Here is a 22,273-nt window from a genome sequence, read left to right on the forward strand (position 1 = left end):
TTGCGCATAAAACAAATGACCCAATTACAATCAACACTTCTAGAAAGTCGCCTTTCAACCCAATCATCAGATTAGAAATTTTGGGTAATTTAACCAAAATACTGACCACTGCTTTACCTCGAATACCTTGAGGTCCGTCTGGGATTAACCCCCTTCCATCTGTACATACAGATACAGGAAAGGGGGGCAATATTCAAGATGGCCGGGAGTATCAGTGAGACTGGGAGCTACTTAAATAGAAAGAATACAGGCTTTCTAGCCGGTATCCTGAATTATTCACTTCGATAAGAAATTTGAAACACTTTGGAATAACAAGGCAAACTGGGAGAACGTGGCTGTGACATACAGCGTTAACTACCAAGTGATCACTTGGTACGCTGACGGATCCCTCGCAGCAGAGAGAGCGGGTGCCGATGTCATTGGTCCTAGGAAAACGTACTTGGAGCCAATGGGCAGGTACACTAGCATATTCTAGATGTGTCTCCTTTAATTTCCAAAGGTACTACGGGGGCAAAACATTGCTAATCTGACTGATAGCCAAGCGTCGATCAAGGTACTTAGGTCCAACCAGGTGAACCCTAAACTGGTATGGGAATGCCTCGAGAGACTGAATATGCTCCGCTGGTTCAATAAGGTCTGGATAATGTGGGTTTCAGGCCATGTTGGGTAAGAAGCCAATGAGGCAACGAACGAACTAGCCAAGAAGGGAGCAGGGACGCATTTACACGGACCAGAATCCTTCTGTGGAATCGGAAACGGATTCATGGCTATGACTCTAAGAAATGAAGAGGAACGGTTGAGGGAACTATGCTGGGCGGGCAGACCAGGGATGGAGCAGTCCAGGGTGCTTACTGGGCAATACGAACCCAAACGCGCAAAGGATAGCTTAAACTTCACCAAAAAGAACTTGCGAACCATAGTGGGAATTCTCACTAGTCATTGTCGGCTAAACCATCACCTAGGGATATCGACGAACTCTGCCTGCAGGTTCTATGAGGAGTGTGATGAAACCTCTATACACCATCTGGGAGAGTGTCCGGCACTTATGCAAAGTAGGTCGAGGCATCTGGGGAAACACTTAATACCAGATCCAAAGTTGAAAGATCTGGAAGTAGTTGCTTCAGATACTGTTATTATTAGGTACACTATAATCAACAAAAGGGGCCTAATAGTTCTTTAAAGACCTGGTGCGACTTCCCCTTACCAAAATAATAGCACGTTGAATAGACCTTTCAAATAATATTCTCGATTTTTGCGTATGTATTTAAATTTGTCCAATAATTTTCATTCCAACGCGTTCTAGCCTATGAAGAAATTCAATCCTGAACAGTTTCTTTCAAAGGCAGATACATCATCATCATCATCAACGGCGCAATAACCGGTATATGGTCTAGGCCTGCCTTAATAAGGAACTCCAGGCGTCCCGGTAGCTGTCTGGTGTCCTAACCTACGCCATCGTTCCATCTCAGGCAGGGTCTGCCTCGTTTTCTTTTTCTACCATAGATATTGCCCTTATAGGCTTTCCGAGCTGGATCATCCTCATCCATACCGGTTAAGTGACCCGCCCACCGTAACCTATTGACCCGGATTTTATCCACAACTTGACGGTCATGGTATCGCTCATACATTTCGTTGTTATGTAGGCTACGGACTCGTTATGTAGGCTACGGAATCGTTATGTAGGCTACGGAATCTTCTATTCTCATGTAGGAGGCCAAAAATTCTTCGGAGGATTCTTCTCTCGAACTCGGCCAAGAGTTCGCAATTTTTCTTGCTAAGAACCCAAGTCTCTGAGGAATACATGAGGACTGGCAAGATCATAGTCTTGTACAGTAAGAGCTTTGACCCTATGGAGAGACGTGTCGAGCGAAACAGTTTTTGTAAGCTGAAATAGGCTCTGTTGGCTGCCAACAACTGTGCACGGATTCCACCCTCGTAGCTGTTATGTTATAGGAGAAATCTCAAAGTTGTAGTCTCCTATCTTCATTCTTCCCGTTTGACCAGTGCAATTTGATGTTGTGGGTTGGTTGGTTTTTTTGTGCTGACGGTACCACCATATAATTTGTTTTGCCACCTTTGATGTGCAGCCCAAGATCACGCGCCGCCTGCTTGATCTGGATGAAGGCAGTTTATACGTGTCGGGTCGTTCTTCCCATCATGTCGATATCGTCAGCGTAGGCGAGTAGTTGGATGGATTTAAAGTGGATCGTACCCCCCACATTTATCTCAGCATTACGGATCACTTTCTCTAGGGCCAAATTAAAGAGAACGCATGATAGGGCATCCCCTTGTCGTAGACCATTTTTGAGGTTGAATGGTCTCGAGACTGAATGGTCTCGAGAGTGATCCTGCTGCTTTTATCTAGCCTCGCACATTGGTAAGGGTCAACTTAGTGAGTCTTATCAATTTCGTCGGGATACCGAATTCTCTCATATCCGTGTACAGTTTTACCCTGGCAATGCTGTCATTGGCGGCTTGAAATTTGATGAAAAGGTGGTAAAACTGATTTCCATATTCCAACAGCTTTTCGATCGCTTCCCGCAGCGAGAAAAAATCAATTATACTTATATTATATACATCGTACACGGAGGTAGAAAATCTTAGAAAGATACATCCGCCCCATCTCCGTCGCCCAAACGCCGGAGCTACAGCGATTGCGTGTGGGATTCGCACCCACTAAAAACCACCCCTGTCCTCTCCAGCCCCATCCCCGCGCTACCACCATTTAGGTATTACTTCGCGGGATAGGTTTGCCCTTAGGTACTCGTTCTTCTCCTATTTGCGGCTTCCCTCCTTCTTTGTTCCTTCAGCAACTACACCTGTATTTACATGATTGCGGAGCAAACCGTGAACCACTTTTCCTCGGACCTCAGCATCTCCGCAACTAAGTTCTCCGTACTCACGCTCCTGCCCAGCATCTGGTTTATGCTCCTCCTCTCCATAGCAAATGTTGAGCAGTGAACCATCACATACTCTGGATCCTCCGGTATCCCACCGCATCTAGGACAATTCGAAAAATCATCCATCCAAAACGGTGCAAATACTGCCTGCAGCAACCACCGTGTCCTATGAGGAACTGGCTAATGTAGTAGTTGGTCTTCCAATGTTGCCGCTCAACCCACATCCTAACTTTGGGAATTAACCTGTGCGTCCACCGATCTTTCATAGACTCGTTCCATCTACGTTGCCAGAAATCATGCGACTCCGACCTTGCCGCATTTCTACGCTCTGTGCTCCATCATACTTCTTGCATGGTTCAGCACACTCATTTCTTTAGCCGGAATGTCAAGAGGGATCATGCTCCAGCTATCACCAACCTCCGGCAGTGTTTCAACCCACCAATATTCGGGAACATTTTTGCAAGTGCCGTGGTGGCACTGGCTGTCTTTTGCCATGCATATTCTAGGTGTTCCTTAAAGCTCAATTTAATGTCAATTATTACCCCTAGGTATTTGATACCCGGCTTTGGTACGACCGTATATCCACCGACCTTCACTTTCACAGTGTTATTTTTCCTGTGGTTCGTTATTAAGACCGCTTCCGTTTTCGCGTCCGCCCGACCCTTTCTAGTCAGGACTTTGCCGCTCTTACTGTTTCCGTTGCGTAGACCTCCATATCTTTTGGGTGTGTTGCTGCAACAACCACAGCTAGGTCATCAACAAAGTCGACAATCGTGGCCCTCCCCCCGTAGTCTGGGACGAAAAGAGCAAGAACCAAATTATACATGATATTCCACAACAGGAGACCAAGTACTGATCCCTGTGGCACCCAGGCTGTGACAATATACTTTTTGGGGTCCTCATCCGTCCCTTGACAGAGAGTCCTCTCTGAGAGGTAGTTTTCCAGCAAATTCGCTAAATATCCAGAGGCACCTATGTCAGCCAACGCTCCTTTAATTCTGTTCCAGTTGGCCGAGTTGAATGGGTTTTCTACATCCACCGCCAGCACAGCATAGTAGCCACCAAAAATTACTGCCCCTTTTGCCAGGTTCACTACCATGTTAATTGCGTCCACCGTAGAGTGGGTACGTCGGAAACCAAATTGACGTTCCGACAAACCATTGCTGGCTTCGACGATGGGATATGTCCGGTTTGAGCGCCACTGAAAACCAGCCGAGCATACCACCTGGCATTCTGTGAGAACTCTTTTTCGAATTCAATCCGCCCTTGATTTCTATGCAGATTGCCTGGTGATTGTCCTGAGTATAGTCCTCATTGACACGCCAAGCGAATCTGCTGGCTAAAATGCACTGACGTATGTCAGGTCCACTATAGATCTCAGGCCCCTTCCCCGGAAAGTGTATGAAACCCCAACATTCACCAATACCACGTCCGCATTAATTGTCCAGCTACCCCATTCAAGAGTCCACGCTTCAAAATTGCCTACTATTATGGTCGGCCAACATCCTCTTGCATCCAAACCCAGAGCGGCAGGCTTCTGCTTATACTCGGCGAGTGTAACGCTAGGTGGAGTATAGTAGATGCAGATGTGCACGCCTTTCACCTTCGCTCTGATGAAGCCCTCTCTGGGTCCTTTATTATTTCTTCGAAGACTTGTTCTCCACAATCCGCTTGGCTCGTTTGGTCTTTGCCTCAAATGCTACCACCGTGATTTCGATATGGCTCACCTATTATGGCCACATCGATGTTTTCCTCGCGGATGGTTTGCGAACGCAGATCCTGTGCCGCCTCGTAGTGGTTGAGGTTGATTTGTGGCGACCTTATTTGTGATTTGTGCTAAGGGGTCTCCTATATTTCAGGCACCTGCTGTTGCCTGCAATGTGCCGATGATCCACACCCTCCTTTCCTTTGCACAGTAGGCAATTTGGGTCAGCTTCGCAGTCCTTGCTGGCTATATCAACAAGAACTCTGCATCTCCTGCGTTGCGTCGACCTGTCATTTGGACTAGTGCATGTCTTCGCAATGTGACCGAAGCCAAAGCATCTAAGGTACCGCTTTAACGCCACCTGTTCCCTAAGACGACAAATAACGCAGCCAATTCTCACTCTCCCTGCTGTTAACAGTTCGAGTGCGTCCTCTGCTTGTAGGCTGATGATTTCAGTTTGTATTCCCCCGTAGGCTTTCCTCAGCGCTTTCACCGCTGGCTCTTGTAGTCCGGCAAGATTGAACTACTTCTCCAACGCGTCGCGAACCTACTTCTTCGTCGTTATTTCATCTACATCAATGCAGATTATAGTGATCTCCGATCTGCTAGCCCTTACGGGGGCTTTCTGTCCTAACATTTACATTGTCTTCTAAGTTGGTGAGTTGCCTTCACTCTCCTGAGAATGTCAACGGATGACCCTCGTTTGGAAATGATAATCACCTCCGGTCTTATCTTCCTCCGATCATTTCTTTTCCGCGGTTTCATTTTCCTCCAAGCTTCCGCATCCGCCTTTGAAGGTCTGGTCCCTTTTCCCGAGGTCGACGCTTTAATAGTTTCACTCGCAGTCAGTCGTAGTTTTCATGAGCTCCGCCTTTTTGGGAGTTGAATCCTTTTTTTCTTTTCGATGTTTGCTGGCCTGTTGAGTCGTTCAACTTTTCGCGCAGTTTCTTCCCCGGTTTCTCCCTTTTTGTATTTTGAAGAAGTGTTACTTAAGTTGCCTGGTTCAATTTTTTAATCGACGGCTTTCCCCCTCGTTCATCCTGGGCCTTGCCGTACGCCAAACGGATGCCTCTAATCATGGCCCTTATATTCTGGTGAATGTTCCTGCACTCCTTCATGAATTCACACAGCTCCTTGATCTTTTTACCCAGGGAAGTAAAGGCAGCCCTACGGCGGTAGCAATCGCGGGGGCTTATGCCCATGTGGGAGGGGATCCGCGAAGAATCGAGCTCCTTCTGAACGGGTCCGTCAATGGAGGCAGTTCCAATCCCTCCCGTACACTTGTAACATTGGATGCCACCACAACTAGATCACTGCGGTCGTTGGATATCGACGACCGATAGCCCGCTTCCCCATTCCCAAAAACCGCCGGTACTGGGTTTCCGAAGCGCTGCACCGTCACTTTATTCTCCTTCTGTTCCTCCATGTTTGGTTTCATTTCTGGGTATCCTTCCCATAGCCATTTTTTATGCACGAGTGGGCGTTTACTTTCCACCTACCCGGACTGCGCATAAGCATGCCCATACATATTCGCCGAGCATTCCCTTATCCGCACGAAGGGAAGCGCCTGATGGGAGATTTGGCAACTCCACACAGGATATATATAAGAACATGTCAACTTTCATTTTCTTAGAAAAAAATATTTATTGACGCAAAGGCAATTATTGCTGGCTTTAAATTACCAGTAATGTCGATAATAACAATAGTCGCCATAACAAACAAAAGATTGTCGGAAAATGTATTACAACTCTGTGAAATTCTGCTATTACCAGGTACTTTCACGAGAAAAAAAAACCATAGCACGTTGTATTCCCCCAAATTACATTTTCATCCAGGATAATCACAAGAGCAAGGAGAGATACTATCGTAAAGAAAGTCCCATTACAATCCATATAGCATTATAATAACACTCAGCCAAGTAATTGCCAACTCCCTGGTCTCCAGTAGTGGTTACGCTCTTGGTCGTACAGTTAATATCTACTAATTACCAAATAATCATATTTCCCGGGATTTTCATCGTGCAATAAATTCACGGTGTTCGACATCTAAATTGGTTCAATTTTCCTTATAATGCTAGTGACATGATGTAGTATTGTAGTGCATACTATCGGCGTATCTACTCAGCGCTTTTCCGAGGGACTATCGATATCGGCTAAGCTTCGGTAATATCTTGGAAAAACATCTCTCGTAAATCGACAATTTTCTTTAGTTTCGTGTTCCACACATTTTCGTCGTCTGTTAAAGTTGAAATTTATACGCTATCGGATTATTGGTTTTACTGATGCGTTGAAAGGCCATACGATTTGATTTAGGGGTATTTTTCGTTGTGCAATAGCCTACGTAAGGCGGGGTTACCGTCAGGTTATATTGACCTCCAAGCTACGGAGAACGACTCGTGGGGGCACTCACGCATATGCGTTTACGGGAAGCAATTACGAAAGGAAAGATACACACTCTTTGAGCTTTTTGTATCTGATTGTTAGTGAATTCTATGGGGAATACTATATTATCTCGGACTTTCATTATGTTCTTACAGAGCAAGATATTGCAACCTTGATTATTTAAAAAGGCATCACATAGAGCAGGACTAACCGAAGAAAAACTTCACAAGCAACTTATGCTCGGATAGCGCCCAATGTGGGCTCGTTTCCATACATTGTTTAATTGTGTTTTTTAAGTAGTCCTTGCCGACAACCCTATTAAATCATCATCAAAAAATCACTGTCTACAACTCTCAAGATACGCTAAATCACGTTACACTGTTTTACATGAATTTTTTATCAGCATTACATGTATCACGGAAAACTACCTTGGATAAAATTTTCGTCCAGAAAAAATAGTGTACTCGCTGGGAAAAATTAAGAGGGCTTATCAGCAAAGGGCCACACATGCCAGCCTAACATAACAGACAAAGGTATATTCACCGGTAACTGGACACGCAACAATGAGACAGCAACATGATATTGTATCAAGGAATATGCTTAGTGTGGGCCACGTACATGGCCACTAGGATATGGATTTAGGGAATGTATATCAAACTATTCGCCGGGTGTCATTCAGAAGGGCAGCAGGAATGCTTTCGTGGGGGACGAATCCACATGTTCGACATGTGAATGTTTTCGGTCTAGGAACTTTTCATTGTGGCTATTACTGCCGACCGGATGCGTGTGGTGGTCAGTCATAGTCCTCGATATTAAGGTCAACATTTTTGGCTGATAGTTGTGGCTTATTTGTTGGTGAATTAGTACTTCGTGGCGGAGGGACACGTTGTTTGCCTACTTGTTTGGGTTAATTGCTAAAATTAGCATTTACCTGCTTCGTTTTAAGGCGGTCGATTTAGTTCGGTGAAGGAAATTGTATGGATTCTTTCGTGTGGCCAGTGATTTCCTGTGAATATGTGCTTGAGTGTGGAGATTTTTTGCACAGGTTGTCCTTTGTGAAATATATAATTTATTATAAGGTAAGAAGAAAGTTGACTGACGAATTTTCTCTTTTATTTACAGCATGGATTACACAAGCTTGGGTTGCTGCGCGTTAGCCTTTATTCTTTATTTGAACACCCTGGATGCGGGGTTCGTCTATGATGATAGGTAAGATATCTATTCCGCTTTCTATTCTATTCAGGATTAAGTTATCTTTAAATAGATTATATCAAAATTGTAAAGTAATCGCACTTGGTCAAGCAAGATGGAAATTTACATCAAAGTGGCGGGTACACTTTCGTACCAATCCTCCAGCTCGAAAGACCAATCAATGTCCTGGCCCAGAGCTTATTTGGCTGATGAATGTTACTAGTTGCCACCAATACATGGTTTTCAATCTCAATATGTTGTTGAACCCATTTTCGCCACTGCTGCAACTGGGAGAGATGTTTGGTAGACCAATTCTTCCAGAAGTCTTGTTTTATGTGATCAGGTCGGTCCCAAATCTTTAGTATGTTTGGATTATCATCGAGCTGACTTTTACTTGCTACCGTCATTAGCAGCACTCCAATTACCAGATGTTCCGGAGTTAGCACATCTAGGAACAGGTGTAGATACAATTTCTACAGTTAGAGTTGATACCACCTCCAATGTGAGATACCTTTCATCTATGCTCCAACGCAAATTGTGTTTCAATGGCTTAACACCAGCCTCCCATAATGGTCTGAAATGTGAGGAAACTGGCAGGATCAAATTCCATTCGGTACCAGCTGTTTGAAGTTCCCCACTGTTGTCATCAGTGGTTTTACCATGCTGATCTCCCTTTGATAATATTTTGGGCGCACCGATAAAGTTGGCAACATTGTCGCTATAGATGTGAGCCACTGGTTCTCTTCCTGCTGCGGGACTTGGATGCCGATATGAATGCCTCAAGCCAACAATAGATCAATTGGGTCTGTGTAATCTACTCTAGAGTGAAATAAGTCGGGAAGCCGGAAGCTGGACGCTTCAGGTATAAACGGTTTTGTGTACTTCTAATATAAAGACATTTGAGTGTGCATTTGCCCCATTGGCACGTATCATGTAATATATGCATATATTAATTGTGATTATCCACTTTCGGGTGATATTGACATTTATAGTCTTGACTTTGTAAAGAAACGATAACTTTGACCTATTATAACTTTGTTAGTAATTGTGCGATTTTCACGAAACTACGATTATGCCCCAGCCTACATTGCTGAACTTAAGAGGGGCTTTGAGGCTAATTACTAAAAATAATAGTATCTACTATTATTAACTTTATTTGATTGGATATGAGTATGGAAGGTGTTTCGGAGCGTAGGCACCATATAGTCGCAACCTCCCTTTAAAGAAATTATCAGTTTTGACCACCCGCGCTCCCCACCTTTGCAAAAAATGCCAACAAAATCTCAAAACTAAGAGCAGTTTCGGAAAGTACTAACCGAGACCTTTCATTTGATATCCCACATGACTATGTCGGGTGAAAAAAATTGCACTCCGCTTTTGCATGTATGAGGAGCCCCCCCCCCCCCTTAAATGGAACATTAACGGATGTATCTTACTCTATGCATGACTGTTCACAGTTACCACCTTTCAACTAGATTTGGTGTCAATTGCTATAACCATCTCCGAGAAAAATAAGTGTGACAGACAGACAGACGGACAGGTTTCATACAAAACCTGAAAAATGACGACAAAGTTGTTACTCGAACTTCGGATAGCATACCTATTCATTGTTTCGCTGCCTCAGCCTTCTGTCGATGACACTTCATGCATTTGTCGATAAGGACTCTGTCACTTTTTAATCCGTTCAGGATCCAAAGTCATTGCCCAGTGTTTCCGAGCGCCAATGTGTCTGTTGATGAGCCTTGTTCATGCTAAGATCTATCAGACAGCTTTTATAAGGTAAATGTATCAGATGTTTCCTTTCGCATGACTGATTTGATGCTTGTAATCTCCCACCGACTTGCAGAGTAGAATTTGCATTGAAAAAATGGAGTCGAGCTCTTCCTTGAAGAGTTCCAACTGTGTTGCCTTCACTAATGAAATCAATGCTTCGTCGATTTCAGCGACCGATAGCGAACCAGTTTTTTGATCATTCTTTGATCTTTGTGTGTTTCGAAAGAATCATATAACATAAACGAGTATCCATTGAAATGTTCATAAACTCAAGTACCGCTCAATCAATGATATCAAATAGGACACATCTAATGATGTCAATTTTTAATTTGAAAGGCGGAACTCATAATTTTTATCAAGTTTTCTAATAAAGCAGCTTCGTATAGTTCCAATAAGGAGATTGTCAGCTTCGATTTTAGAGGAGTCTGTATCCTTCTCAATTTGTGACCGTGTTAGATTATTCTGAAGCACCTCGACTGACGAGGTCCTACTAACATCGGGTGGTTCTTCTCTTTATGGTACTGTGGAGTATCCTTTTTATTCATCTGTACTCTGTCATCCTGCTATCTACCTACTTCTAATCATTTAAATTTGTTTCAATCGGCGAGGATTGTGACACTTCTAGCGGAGCTTGTCAATTTCTGTCGTCTACCAACAAATAGAAGGTTTGCAACGTTCCGGTGCTCTTCTGGGCATGGGAACTACGCTGGCTGTCGTGGATAGGTTCTTAACTTAATTGAAGCAGTAGTCTCAAGCGGAGATCCATCTGATCCGAGAGGTTCGTCGAATCTTCACGTGTTTTTTTTCTTTGCGGCGTTCCACGCACTGAAAGACCGAACATGATATATTTATGATTGCTTACCGAGACGTCTTCTAGAATTCACCACCTAGCCACCAACGACATAAGCGATTGCGACGCGAAAATTACACCGAGAATGCTTTCTCATAGCCAGCGTGCTGGAACGTTGGCATGCATCTGGTATTTAAAAGAACGAGCCTCGTTCTAGACGTCATTTTGAGAATCGCTTCCCTCTGAAGTCTGGACTTATCCAGTATGCCCCATCCGGGCCCTCCATATCCATAGAAAATCCGGCTTCCTCTCATTCGGTGGCGGGTAAACACTGAAAGATATAACCTCTATACACCCAACCCAGACAAGCCATCTCCTCATCCTCAGACAAGAACCCTAAGGCAGTTGTCGTCCTACGTAGCAACGGTACTTGATAAGTTGTTGTGCCATGAAGCTAGGTCCTTGTTCTTATACAGTTTACAGATGAGCACTATATCAGCTTTTATCTTCGCAGCAATTCTATTGTGAAGACCGGACACCGCCCCGAACCCGCAGTATGTGCAACGCTCTCATCAGACTCTCCATGGTTCCTGACAAGAACTCAACTCTACCTTTCGTTGCAATCTTCGGCATTGTGACCTACCTGGCGGCATCTGCCGCATGCTGCCCTCCTTGCAGGTCCCCGGCAGGTTGTAATTCGACGCGAACCTCCACCTTCGGTTTTTCGAATGGAAGACACTTCTGCTCCATTTCACTCAACTTTCCCAACGGAAGACACTCCTGCTCAACTCTCTTCGAAAAGGTCTTGGTTTTCTTCGGCTTAATGTCGATTGTCGAAGTAATTCTCCAACGCCTTCCCAGAGAGAGGGTTCGTGTTCACTTTGACTTAAGTGCACGCTTTTCTAACATCGGATCCCAGTCGACTCAACTATGAATGAGCACCTGAGTCAAATCAAGGTAATAATCTCGGACGAGCGCAATGTTGACCATATTGCCTCTTATAGGGTACTATAATCCTGTAATGTACCGTTACGGTCTTGAATAAAGTGCTCTAACACACTTCAAGGCACTGATCCAATTGGATTGTTGCGCTAACGATTGTTATTATTATTTTCAAATGGCGCTACGTATTGTGTTACCTTGTCCTTCTTTCCTTCCTCTTTTGAACCCTGAAAACTAACTGAAAGAGTTCGGCGCGTGCGGTGGTCTCGGCGAGGACGTGGATGCCTCTATTTTTAACTTATCTTCTGTTGGTTTCCATGCCCGCCTGTAAAAGAAGGAGTTCCCTAGCTCCATTTGTCCATTTATCACAGATATACTGACATTTTTCTTGAAGACTGTTCCAGACTGTATGCGCTACATATCTACTGTTCATTTCTTGATAAAAATATCCTCTTGCACCAGGAACACCGAGATCCTTTGGGAATAGAAGCGCTACAAGATATCTTTATTAGGTTCATAACTGAATTTACGCGTTTTCCCTTCGACGAATTTTCCGATGTTCACCTTCGAGGCGTCGCATTCACAGGAACAGTGCCGAGAGGTGACGTCAACTATTGCGGGTATAATCTATTGATGGTCGCTTGCAGAGAAGTCTTCCAGAACTCGTCACCCATTCACTAGTGATTCCGGTGCGATGGTTACGTTGGAAATGCTGCCACTGATGAACGAGCATTTGCTCCTCCGTACCCAAAGCAGCATTCTTCACACCTTCAAGCCTTCATCGTCTCTTTCGGTATAAGATAGACGCTGAAAAACCTTAGCCCAAACACCGAATGCAGACAAAGACATCCCCTCGATGTTGGGCAAGAACCCTAAGACGGGTGCCCTCCCATATGGCGGCGGGACAAAACCTACTCTGGAGAAGGGTATATTTGTGTGCGAAACACGTTTCTACATTAAAAAAAAACACAATAAATCTGTAGTAAAACCGGGAACAAGTTTTACTTAAAATGAACTGTCTAGAACAAAGGAACTGCTTTTATAGAACCTACGATAAGTTGGGATGCTATGAAGCTGAGTCCTTGCTCTGGTACTGTTCACTCACGGGCACTCTATTAGCCTTCATCTCGGCAACGAACTATACAAGCAATTCATTAGCGGTTCCACCCCGGGGTATATTGATCTGTAGGACGCGGATCATGTTAACCACCACGATCCCTCGAGAGAACGCATCTCTACATTTCGTTGCAATTTTCGTTGCTTTGTGACCTACTCGACCGCATCTGCGTCATGTTGCTTTTCTCTCAGGCCTTCGCCAGGTTACAAACGTGTGCCTTTTATCAAAGTATCTGTAACACTTGATAGAAGTTGCCCCAATTCGCATCCTACCAACCAATTTTGATTTTCCGCTTGCATTGCGGCAGCTTCCACTATAGAAAGTTAAGTTTTGAGAATTCGCAGAGATGACTGGTTACCTTTGAACATTTTGATGGCCTTTTCTACTCCGGTCTTTTCTAAAAAGCAGTCAGCATTTCGAATTTTCAGAGAGCACGTGAGTTCTAGATTAGAAATAAGAACCTTCTCTCTCAGTAGCCTCTTGACCGCCTCATAGAACATTCCTTTGTTTCTGGTCTTCGGACCTAATTCAACGAGGACCGCCATCTTTCGTTTTGCGAATAGAGAATATTTGGCTGTTATTTGTAGTCTAGCCTAAAATTGATAGACAAATAGGTTCCTCCAAACTACAATTTTTAGTTTTCAATGTAGATATATATTTCGGGAGCAACTTACTCCCTTCATCATTACAAAGCTACTCTAGGACTACTAGATATACATACAGTTTTCTTTTTACTTGGCTTTTGACATCCAAGTGTCTCGCCGGGTATTTGAGAACTGACAGCATCCCCTGTTGGGTGCTGCGCCCAAATGCTGCCAACTATTTCTCCATCCCTACTTTCTCCCCACTTTTGTGTTGCTTTTTCCTAATGGAAGTTGTAGGAAGTCTGGAACGGGTATACTCTTAGAAACTAAGCCACTACTCCACTTGTCTGAGACCTCATCTATGCGTATCTGATTCCAGAACTCACAAATGAATCCGCACCGCTCGAGACAACGCGCTCTCGAACTAATACCGGTTGATTGCACAGTTCCCGATATGGATCAAGAAGGAGGTGCTTCTCGATATATGCCACAATTACCACCTTGGCAGATGTGGGCTCACATGGCCCCATCAACGTCCCCAAAGGGTTGTCAACAGCTTCGGGGAGTCCGTGAGTGAAGACACGGATCGATCATTAGCAGCTCGTTCTTCACCGAGAAACTGGTTTGGCGCCAGCTAGAAGGTCAGAATTACTTGCTCGAGCTTCTGGGCTCCTTGGGCTTTCTCTATCTTATAACCGCTTAATACGTGCATTCAGATATAATTAAATCATCTACTTACGTATATTTGATGACATTTCATGGCATTGAAACTTACGGAAGTGCTAGGTGTACAATAGCAGGGAGTATAGATGTACCCCATCCAACAACCAATATCAAACCGAAACTTGCAACTAAACATGGTAATCTGTGGAGGGACCTTCGAACTTACAACTAGCCAAGTCAATATAGCCAAAATGAAGTTGTAAAAATACCTCACTAAGTAGTCTTCCTTATGACTAACAATAATTTGTGTTTCGTATCACATTTCCCATTCTAAAAAAATTCGTCAAAGTAAAGGAAAATTCCTTTCCTGTAATATAGACGAAATACTTGACAAAAATAGCGACTCCTTGACAGTAATGGCTGTTTCTACGTTCAATAGAATCATGTCGACCTTGGCAATTCACGTTTTGAATTCATTTGCACGTAAATATAGCATTGACTCATTAATGGTTTAATCACCTCCAAGTTCGGATGTACACCGGAGAATTCAACAAGGACACTATAAGTTCGCTCTCTATTTGGAAGCTTGATATGTCATGAAAGTTTTCCGATGAAGTAGTTGGGCTGAAAATTAAAAGAGGAATCGAACGTTCCTTCGCACTTTTTCAGTTGAAGAGTGAAGTGCTGACGAAAATTAGCCTCGCAAAATTAGTGTCTCCATTGACATTTGTCTGGCAATGTCATTTTTTTTAAACTTCAAATCTTTCCACAAACAACACTTTACCATCGGTCAAACCGAAGTTTTGAATTTTATATCTTTCTTTATTGTCCTTAATCCCTAAATTGTGGAAACTGATATCGAACACTTCATGCCTACTACCATATATTGTTAACTCAGCTCTGATTATGAGCTTAACGAATTCCATTTTATGGGCAGCGTGGTCAGATTTGGTCCCGATCCGATAAGTGACATATGCAACCATGGGTGCATGATTTCCCCAAAATCAGAAATTGCCTCACATCTACCCTGGAAGCATTGTAACCAAATATGATGCTGGTTGTAAACTTGGGACAACAGAGGAGGGAAGTATATTCAGGACAAAGCCATCTCAATTGTCTGCTCTGCCTAAAATGAAGAGTCGGTGGAATTGATCTGGTCCATTATGAAGTGGATGCGGGCTCAAGATACCCTAAATCTTTAAATAAAGAAGGTAGTGCACCTGTAACACCTCAAGAAACAGTTTTCGATTGGGTTTTTGGATGTGCAAACGATACTTGAGGATGATATCAAAGGATCCCAGAATGCTCTCTTTGTGTGAGAGCAGATCAACGAGCGTAGGAAACTCAAAACTTTTTTTGACACTATGGTCAAATGTGACGCGCTTAAGCTCCGGTGTCATGGGGAAACTTGAGAAATGCACTGTAACGTACGCAATGACAAAAAATTATTTGTTATTGTGCTGGTCAGGAAAGCACAAATTATAATAATTTCTCTAATGTCTACTGCATACCGGAAAAGGTTAACATTGGTCGCAAGTATTTCGATTGCTGGCGGAATCTTTCCGAAGAGTGGAAGGAGATTGAAGATAAGATAACATTTGATTCCTTTAAAGGGCATTCCTCTTTAAAACAAAAAATCGAAATGAACTCGTTTGCCAGCTGCCGTCGCAAAGATAACAGTTGAAGTTATCGTGGAACGCATTAATCAACACTTTAAAGCGCATTAATCAACGCTTTGACACCACGCTGGTTGCACTAACCAACTACCTGCATTGGCTACTTTGCATTGATTTCCTGAAGGCTTTCAACTGAGTTAAAAGGGAGTTAATCAGGAATATGCTGGACGGACATTCCAGATATTCCGTCTGTATTGTTACGGCTTTCGGGAGAAACACAGTCACCATGTATGCTTCTGCACATGTTGACAGTTCTGCTCCTTCTCAGCCCTGTATGTGAAGTGGTCGAAAAGCATATCCCGAAGTTTGGCAGTCCATCTCTTGTACATCTGCCTGACGACAAGGTCTTCGACATTTTCAGGGTCTTCACGAATGAATATTTGCTCTGGAAACATTTCAGTATAGTCAGTCGAATGCCTTTGACCACTCTAGCGTAGCTAATAGCGGGTTCCTGATTCCTGCCTTCACCCCTGACCTGCCCGGGTTTTTCCCCTCTTGGGTTCAGGTTTGGATTTTTTGGGAGGATTCCCTTCATGCGGGCTATTCTCCGCTGTTCCCCGCTTTCTTGGCTTCCATCCAAATGGCTTTGGTCTATCCTGAGCTTCCTTAAGGGTATCTTTCGGTTTCAGACCTCCCTGAGATAACGCAGGCATCATTTGGCATCTGCGCCACTCAAACCCGTCTCCTTCCTGACTTCTGATATATTTATCTCCGACGTGCTTTCGCTGGTCTATGGTTTTTGAGCAGTGGTCTTTGTTTGTTGGTTATTGTTCTCGCAGTATACCAATGTTGACCTTGGATCTAATGCTTGACGTCCCAACTTCTCGCTTCTTGGGTATAATCACCTGGCTATCAGTATTTAGGAGATCTGCCTCCGCCTGGTTAAACAGTTTGTGTACGGTACGGAGTCCCGCTTGTTTGGTTGTAGTTTTCTTTATTTTTGTAATGTTTGAATTTAATTTGATACCCATGAGTTTGGGAGTAGAAGGTCCGCTGTGTCATAGCCCCCCATAGCACGGTAAGGTCATGCTTACTCACTGAGGCTCCCAAGTACCAGTGAGGCTCTATTCGAATGTAGTCAGTTACCCCCGACTACAAACTATCCAATGGGCACGATTCATATAACACCTTGGATTGAGGCAGGTGTTTTTCGACTCGCCAGTCTAATGCCGTAGCGTTTTGTTAATGGTATGGTCACCTCGTACAGGGTGTGGCTACCGCCACTCACTAACGGGCTTCGTGAACGGAAGGCTTGGCCCCTGGAAAGCCACATATTAACCTAGAGGAGAGACAGCTCACTCTTAGAGAGAGATAGGTTCGTCGCAGGGAGCTATATTCCCCGCCTATCTATCCCACAGTGCACTGCTTGAACCCCCAGGTTAAGTGAAGTCAGGCCGCATGTAAAGGAGTTGCCAGCTCCTTCCTGTAAAAGTAAACGGGAAACAAGTCGATTTCGCGGTGATATTGCACTGCAATGTCGATCACACCCGTGTTTCCGATATCTTGAGGCAGGTTCATCCTTTCCATGGCAGAATTGGAGTGATGCATTCGAAATTTGGACATAATAGACCGTATTCGCATTGGACGTTTTCCAGATCGGTCTTCATCCACGGCAATATTCCTGGGGCAAATGCCAGTGAACGGGTAGCAAATATGCGAAGTGCTCATATTTAATTTTTCCCCGAGAGATGTGATTTCAGCACCAACTTCACACATTACAGGAATTCGGACAGCAGAACATCCTTTAAATCATCAACTCGAGCTTGGGTTCCCTGCAGGTATTCCTAGGTACTTGTAGCAGTCCACCTGGGTCATAGCTTGGATGTGGAGGTCACCGATGCTATGTCGGCATGCGGCTCGTGATGATCTCTAGTATCATTCAGTAGCGATGAGAGGTTGTTCAGTGCTATACAAAACCAAAGCGGACTCAACAAACCCTGGAAAATGCTCTTCCGTATACGAATAGGCTCTGAGGTGTTGGTACCCCCAAATTAATTCACTGATAAGATAGTAGCCCACCCTTCCATAACTGTAGCTAGAAACTTCCGGTTCGTATCAATGCGGTACATATGTATGGTAGAGCATCGATTAGCTAGGTGTGCGGGACGCTGTCAAAGGCCTTGGCGTATCGATATAGGCCTATAACGACTGAGTTGCTGTCTGCAGCCCCTTGATCCGACTCGCAGTATTCCTGTTTCCCGTACAGAATATTATCGGTCTTGAGGTGCGCATTGATCCTTTCACTAATAATGAACGTTTCGATTCTCTAGAGGGTTGGCATGCTAGTAATCGGTGTGTACGGTTCTGCACCGTGTCCTTATTAGGAATAAGGTCGGTAATCGTCGCAGTGAGGATGGATGGAAATTCCTCAGGCCGACTACTGGTCTGATTTATGCTATGTGCCAACTGACCGTGTATGCTAGTTAACTTTTTGTAACAGAAATTCAGCACCCGATCCAGACCAAGAATCCTCCAGTTTTTCGAGTTGTTTATGGCTCGCCGGACCTCCTTTTCAGTAACATCCGCAAAATTTATGCATGGTGGCATGGCGGGTGTCTTCAGCGGTAATCCACTTACTATGCTGTATGGATACCTCGAAAGTCCACCCCAATATTGTTTCACTTTCATTACAGAAAGCTGCAGTATCTGGACGCTCTGTTAGGATTCTTTGAGTGATCTAAAAAAAAAAACTCCGCTGATTCCTCGCACACGTTGCATTCTGGCCACATCTGGAGTCACTTTCCCATACCGTCAGCATATGATAAAAAGTTTCTGCTTTAAAATGCCCAGACTTTCGACTATGAGTGTTTCACTGGGGGTTCCGGTAAAACCTCTGCACTGTATTCTTCCGTCCAAGTGATTGTAGTGGAAGTAGCGACATGTCAGCGATAGTGCTGGAGATGCAAAGTGCCTGGAAATACCTAATCTGCTCAAAGGATCCATTTCCGTAAACTCAACACAAAATTCTTTCGAAACCTCAGCAGAGAATTCTGTCAAACGGTGAAGAAAAGTGCTTTGGCGAATACTGAAACTGTTGCCTGCAGTGCGGCGTGGTGTTCTTTATACCGCTGCCTCAGTCGCTATCAACTCGTGGTCATCAGTTTCCGCTATAAGCTCATGTCGAACACGCTCCTTGATGATAGCCAGGATTGTATCGCTGCGAGGAATAAAGCGGCATTTGTCGGCAATCCGCTGCACAGTCACGTGGGCGTTTTGTTGGAAGCATTTGGCGAATCTCTGGTATAACACAGGGCGGTAAGATGCTGAATTTACCTCTGCCGTTATTCCCTAGTAAGGGCGCTTCATTCACTGCATACGCAAAGCTTTTTTTCTGTGGAAATCTTCAAAAGACACTGGCCTGGGCACGTCAGCGTGTGGGATTCTTACCCACTAAAACCACCACCGACTCTCCTCCCCCCCAAGCACCGTGAAACCACCGTACGGTATTACATCACGGGGCCGAGTCAACTCATTTTAGCTTGGTCCCCTTTCGTCTCTACGCGGCGTACGTAATCGCGCTTTTTTAGTCTTCTCTGCCTTTCACAATTTGCTCTGGATAGATATGACCATTGAGTTGATCGCATCCCAGTCTGCCTGTCACGTTAACATTCTCCCCACCAGATTCCTTGGTACGAGCACCTCTCCTAGAGTCTCCTCTAGGTTCTTCCTTTCCTCCATAAACCTTGGACAGTGGAGGAATACATGCTCTGGACTCTCTGGAACTCCATCGCAATTTGGACAATCGGGCCAGGTATCAAGTTTAAACCTGAACAGGTACTGGCTTACGCAATGCTGCTGAAATAGTCGCCATAGATTGTGGTAAAACAGCTGCAGACGGAGTTACGTTCCTGGTGATTGTGGCCCCTAGAAGTCGAACCGATTATTATGTATTCACTCTTCATGTGTTTCTTCATATGATGTATATATGGAACAATATGGAACATGCAGTATGGAACGTGACATTTTTAGCAACCGGTGATTATTATATGGAATATTGTCCAGAGAGTTACCTTCTTCAAAATGTGAAACTAAAAAGGACCACTTACTCCAAAGCGTAGTTTGTCTCTAGGCCGGCAATCTGAGCCATCTTTTTCCTTCATACTTTAAACACGCCCATGCAATCTATCCCAATTCTAAAGTCAACTATCCTTCTCTACACTTTCCAACTGATAGCGATAAATCTAGAAAATACTTTCCAAAATTTCACATTGAGGGTAGCATGATAAACTCAAAACTCCTAACACAAATATCGTCTGCTCAATTTCCAATCCAACGACTCGTAACTTTGTACTTAAAGATAATATTCCTAATTCCTTCTAATTACAAAACCATTGTCGAACCCGCAACTCAACTTTGCACCCTAGCGCTAAATTCGAAAAGTAAAATCCCAGATACTCCTGATACCTTCTTGCCTCCCCGTTTGCTTCTTTAATCCTTTCAAGTACTTCCTAATAGCAAAGCTTTTTACGGCACGGAAGCCAAGCAGTCGAAGCAGTATCTAATCCATCCATTAATATGAGGTTTTGTGAAAACTTTTTCAATGCCTTTTTTTCGCTTCATTGCGTTCACCTTGCAAGCGACGACCGTCTTAAGACATCTTAATGTGAAAGACGTTGAAAAGAAGGTCCCTTTATCCCTTTCCTCATGTTTGGTGCTCGTTTATATTTATACACTTTGTTGTAACCCCGCCGCCCTCCTTTTCCCACGTTGTTATTTTATTTTTGTCGCCACAGTTATCACTCATTCGCTTCGTACGTATCTTACTTGCTGGGAAAGTCGAAGCTAAAAATGTTTTTCAATCTTTTTCGCTTTTTCGGTACAAATTTATAACAGGTTAACGTATTTGAGGAAGGGAAAATCGAGAAACGGAAGAAAAGGAAGAATTTAACGGAAGGAGAACGAGGCGAGGGACGTTTCGGTGTCTTCGTTTCACCCTCGTCGACATGTGAGTGAACACCATTGACATCTGAGATCCTTTCAAGGAATAACAATGTGCTTTCCCACACACTCGTTCGCTCGCATGAGCGCAGAAGAAGAGGATGTATTTTACTTCGCTTTTGTAGACATTAAAATCCTATGACAGGAGTCGTGTATTGATTTTACATTTTCGCCCTTTCTAGCGAACATCATGAGTTCCATACCAACGAGCTCATCTTCCCGGTTGAAAGTCTCATTTTCCTTCCGTCCCGGCTTTCTCCTCATTGGATTTTATCCTGGAGCGTGGTTAGGGTTACCAAAGGTTTGTTGGCAATCATTTCTTGGTATCGAATATCCTTTGTGCTTTAAGATGTACCTTGCATTGTATCACATGCTGCCCATTGTAATCCGATTGCTAGTGCTGCGAACATAACACTTAAACGCTAGAAGCCGAATATTGGCAGATTAAACTTTCCAAATGTATCTGGCGCTAATGGGATCATATCTATGTACTCAAAACCAAAGGTAACATATGGGCAATGACCATTTAACCTGTGCTGAAACTTTAACCAAAGATCAGTGTTAAATCTGAAATGCAGGAGCACCCTAACACCAGCCTTAAGCGGTACAAATCTGGTAACCCAAACTTCTTTAAATTCACCTGTGCAGACAGGTTGAACTCATTTTTTCCACGCTCTCCTTGATGCTTCATACGTGAAAATTCACTGAGAAAACCCGATGAGAATGGTTTTGTTGTGATTAAAATTCCAAAAGCACGCAGCGTTTGATTCAAGGGATGTCGCGGGGTGCACGTTTAGGGGTATGTCTACGACTGTTGAACGATGCCTCGTAAGTGTGATAACAATGCAGGACATCGAAAGAGATCAAGCTGGGTGTCATACGTTACGTTTGGCTTGAATGTTGATAGATGCCTTCAGGTGATTGGAAAAAAGGAAGAACCAAAAAAGGTCACAGAACAACATTGAGATAGGTGTTGAAGTTTAGCACAGACATTTTCCAAGATTTTTACGAGATAGAAGGTACATACAAGCACACCTCAGAGATTGTTCCGTGTAAAGCGAGAAGACGTTATTTATGAGGAAGGATGTTTGGTAAACACGTGGATTATTTATATGCTCATGTATTTTAATAGACTATGATTACAAGAGGAAAGTATTCAAATCTACCACCCTTCGTGTTTTCGAAATCAGTTCCATTTCTCGGTATTTACTCTGTAAGCAAATTCAGATCAGTCAGAGATTAGAGCCCGTAAATTCAAATTTATTTGGAAAGGGGGTTCGTTTTATGCCTAACGCTACTTTGCATAACACCCATTTCACGACCGTTTTTGCCAGGGACGACTGTCAATGAAAACTCAAAAGGCTTGGGAAAGTCCATGAATAACAAAATTTTGTGGACGTTGCAAATACTTGCAATTTGGACCCATTTTCAACATCTGTACAAAAGCTCAAAGTGGTATTGTTGTTTGACGTTATTTGAATCTGCTATAGTGCAGATGTTCTAAACTGTGGAAGACCAGATAAAAGTAAACAGGAAGAAGCTTCGTACGGTAGAACCCTATAGGCCGGTTTAAAAAGGAATTGGAAAGAGACCCAACTTCCAAATGAAAGTCA

The 22,273-nt window shown here is 43.8% G+C and overlaps 1 protein-coding gene across 2 annotated transcripts in view; it reads left to right on the forward strand.

Moving 5' to 3' along the window:
* LOC119646407 (protein O-mannosyl-transferase TMTC2) overlaps positions 1-22,273 on the forward strand; it is a 184,881-nt gene that overhangs the window by 123,694 nt on the left and 38,914 nt on the right. For both annotated transcript variants that reach the window (XM_038046851.1, XM_038046852.1), the window contains exon 2: positions 8,109-8,195. In XM_038046851.1, the coding sequence (XP_037902779.1) occupies positions 8,109-8,195 (87 nt within the window). The remainder of the gene's footprint in view (positions 1-8,108; positions 8,196-22,273) is intronic.

Source organism: Hermetia illucens, chromosome 1 (genome assembly GCF_905115235.1).
Source record: "Hermetia illucens chromosome 1, iHerIll2.2.curated.20191125, whole genome shotgun sequence".
In the NCBI taxonomy this organism is placed as follows: domain Eukaryota; kingdom Metazoa; phylum Arthropoda; class Insecta; order Diptera; family Stratiomyidae; genus Hermetia; species Hermetia illucens.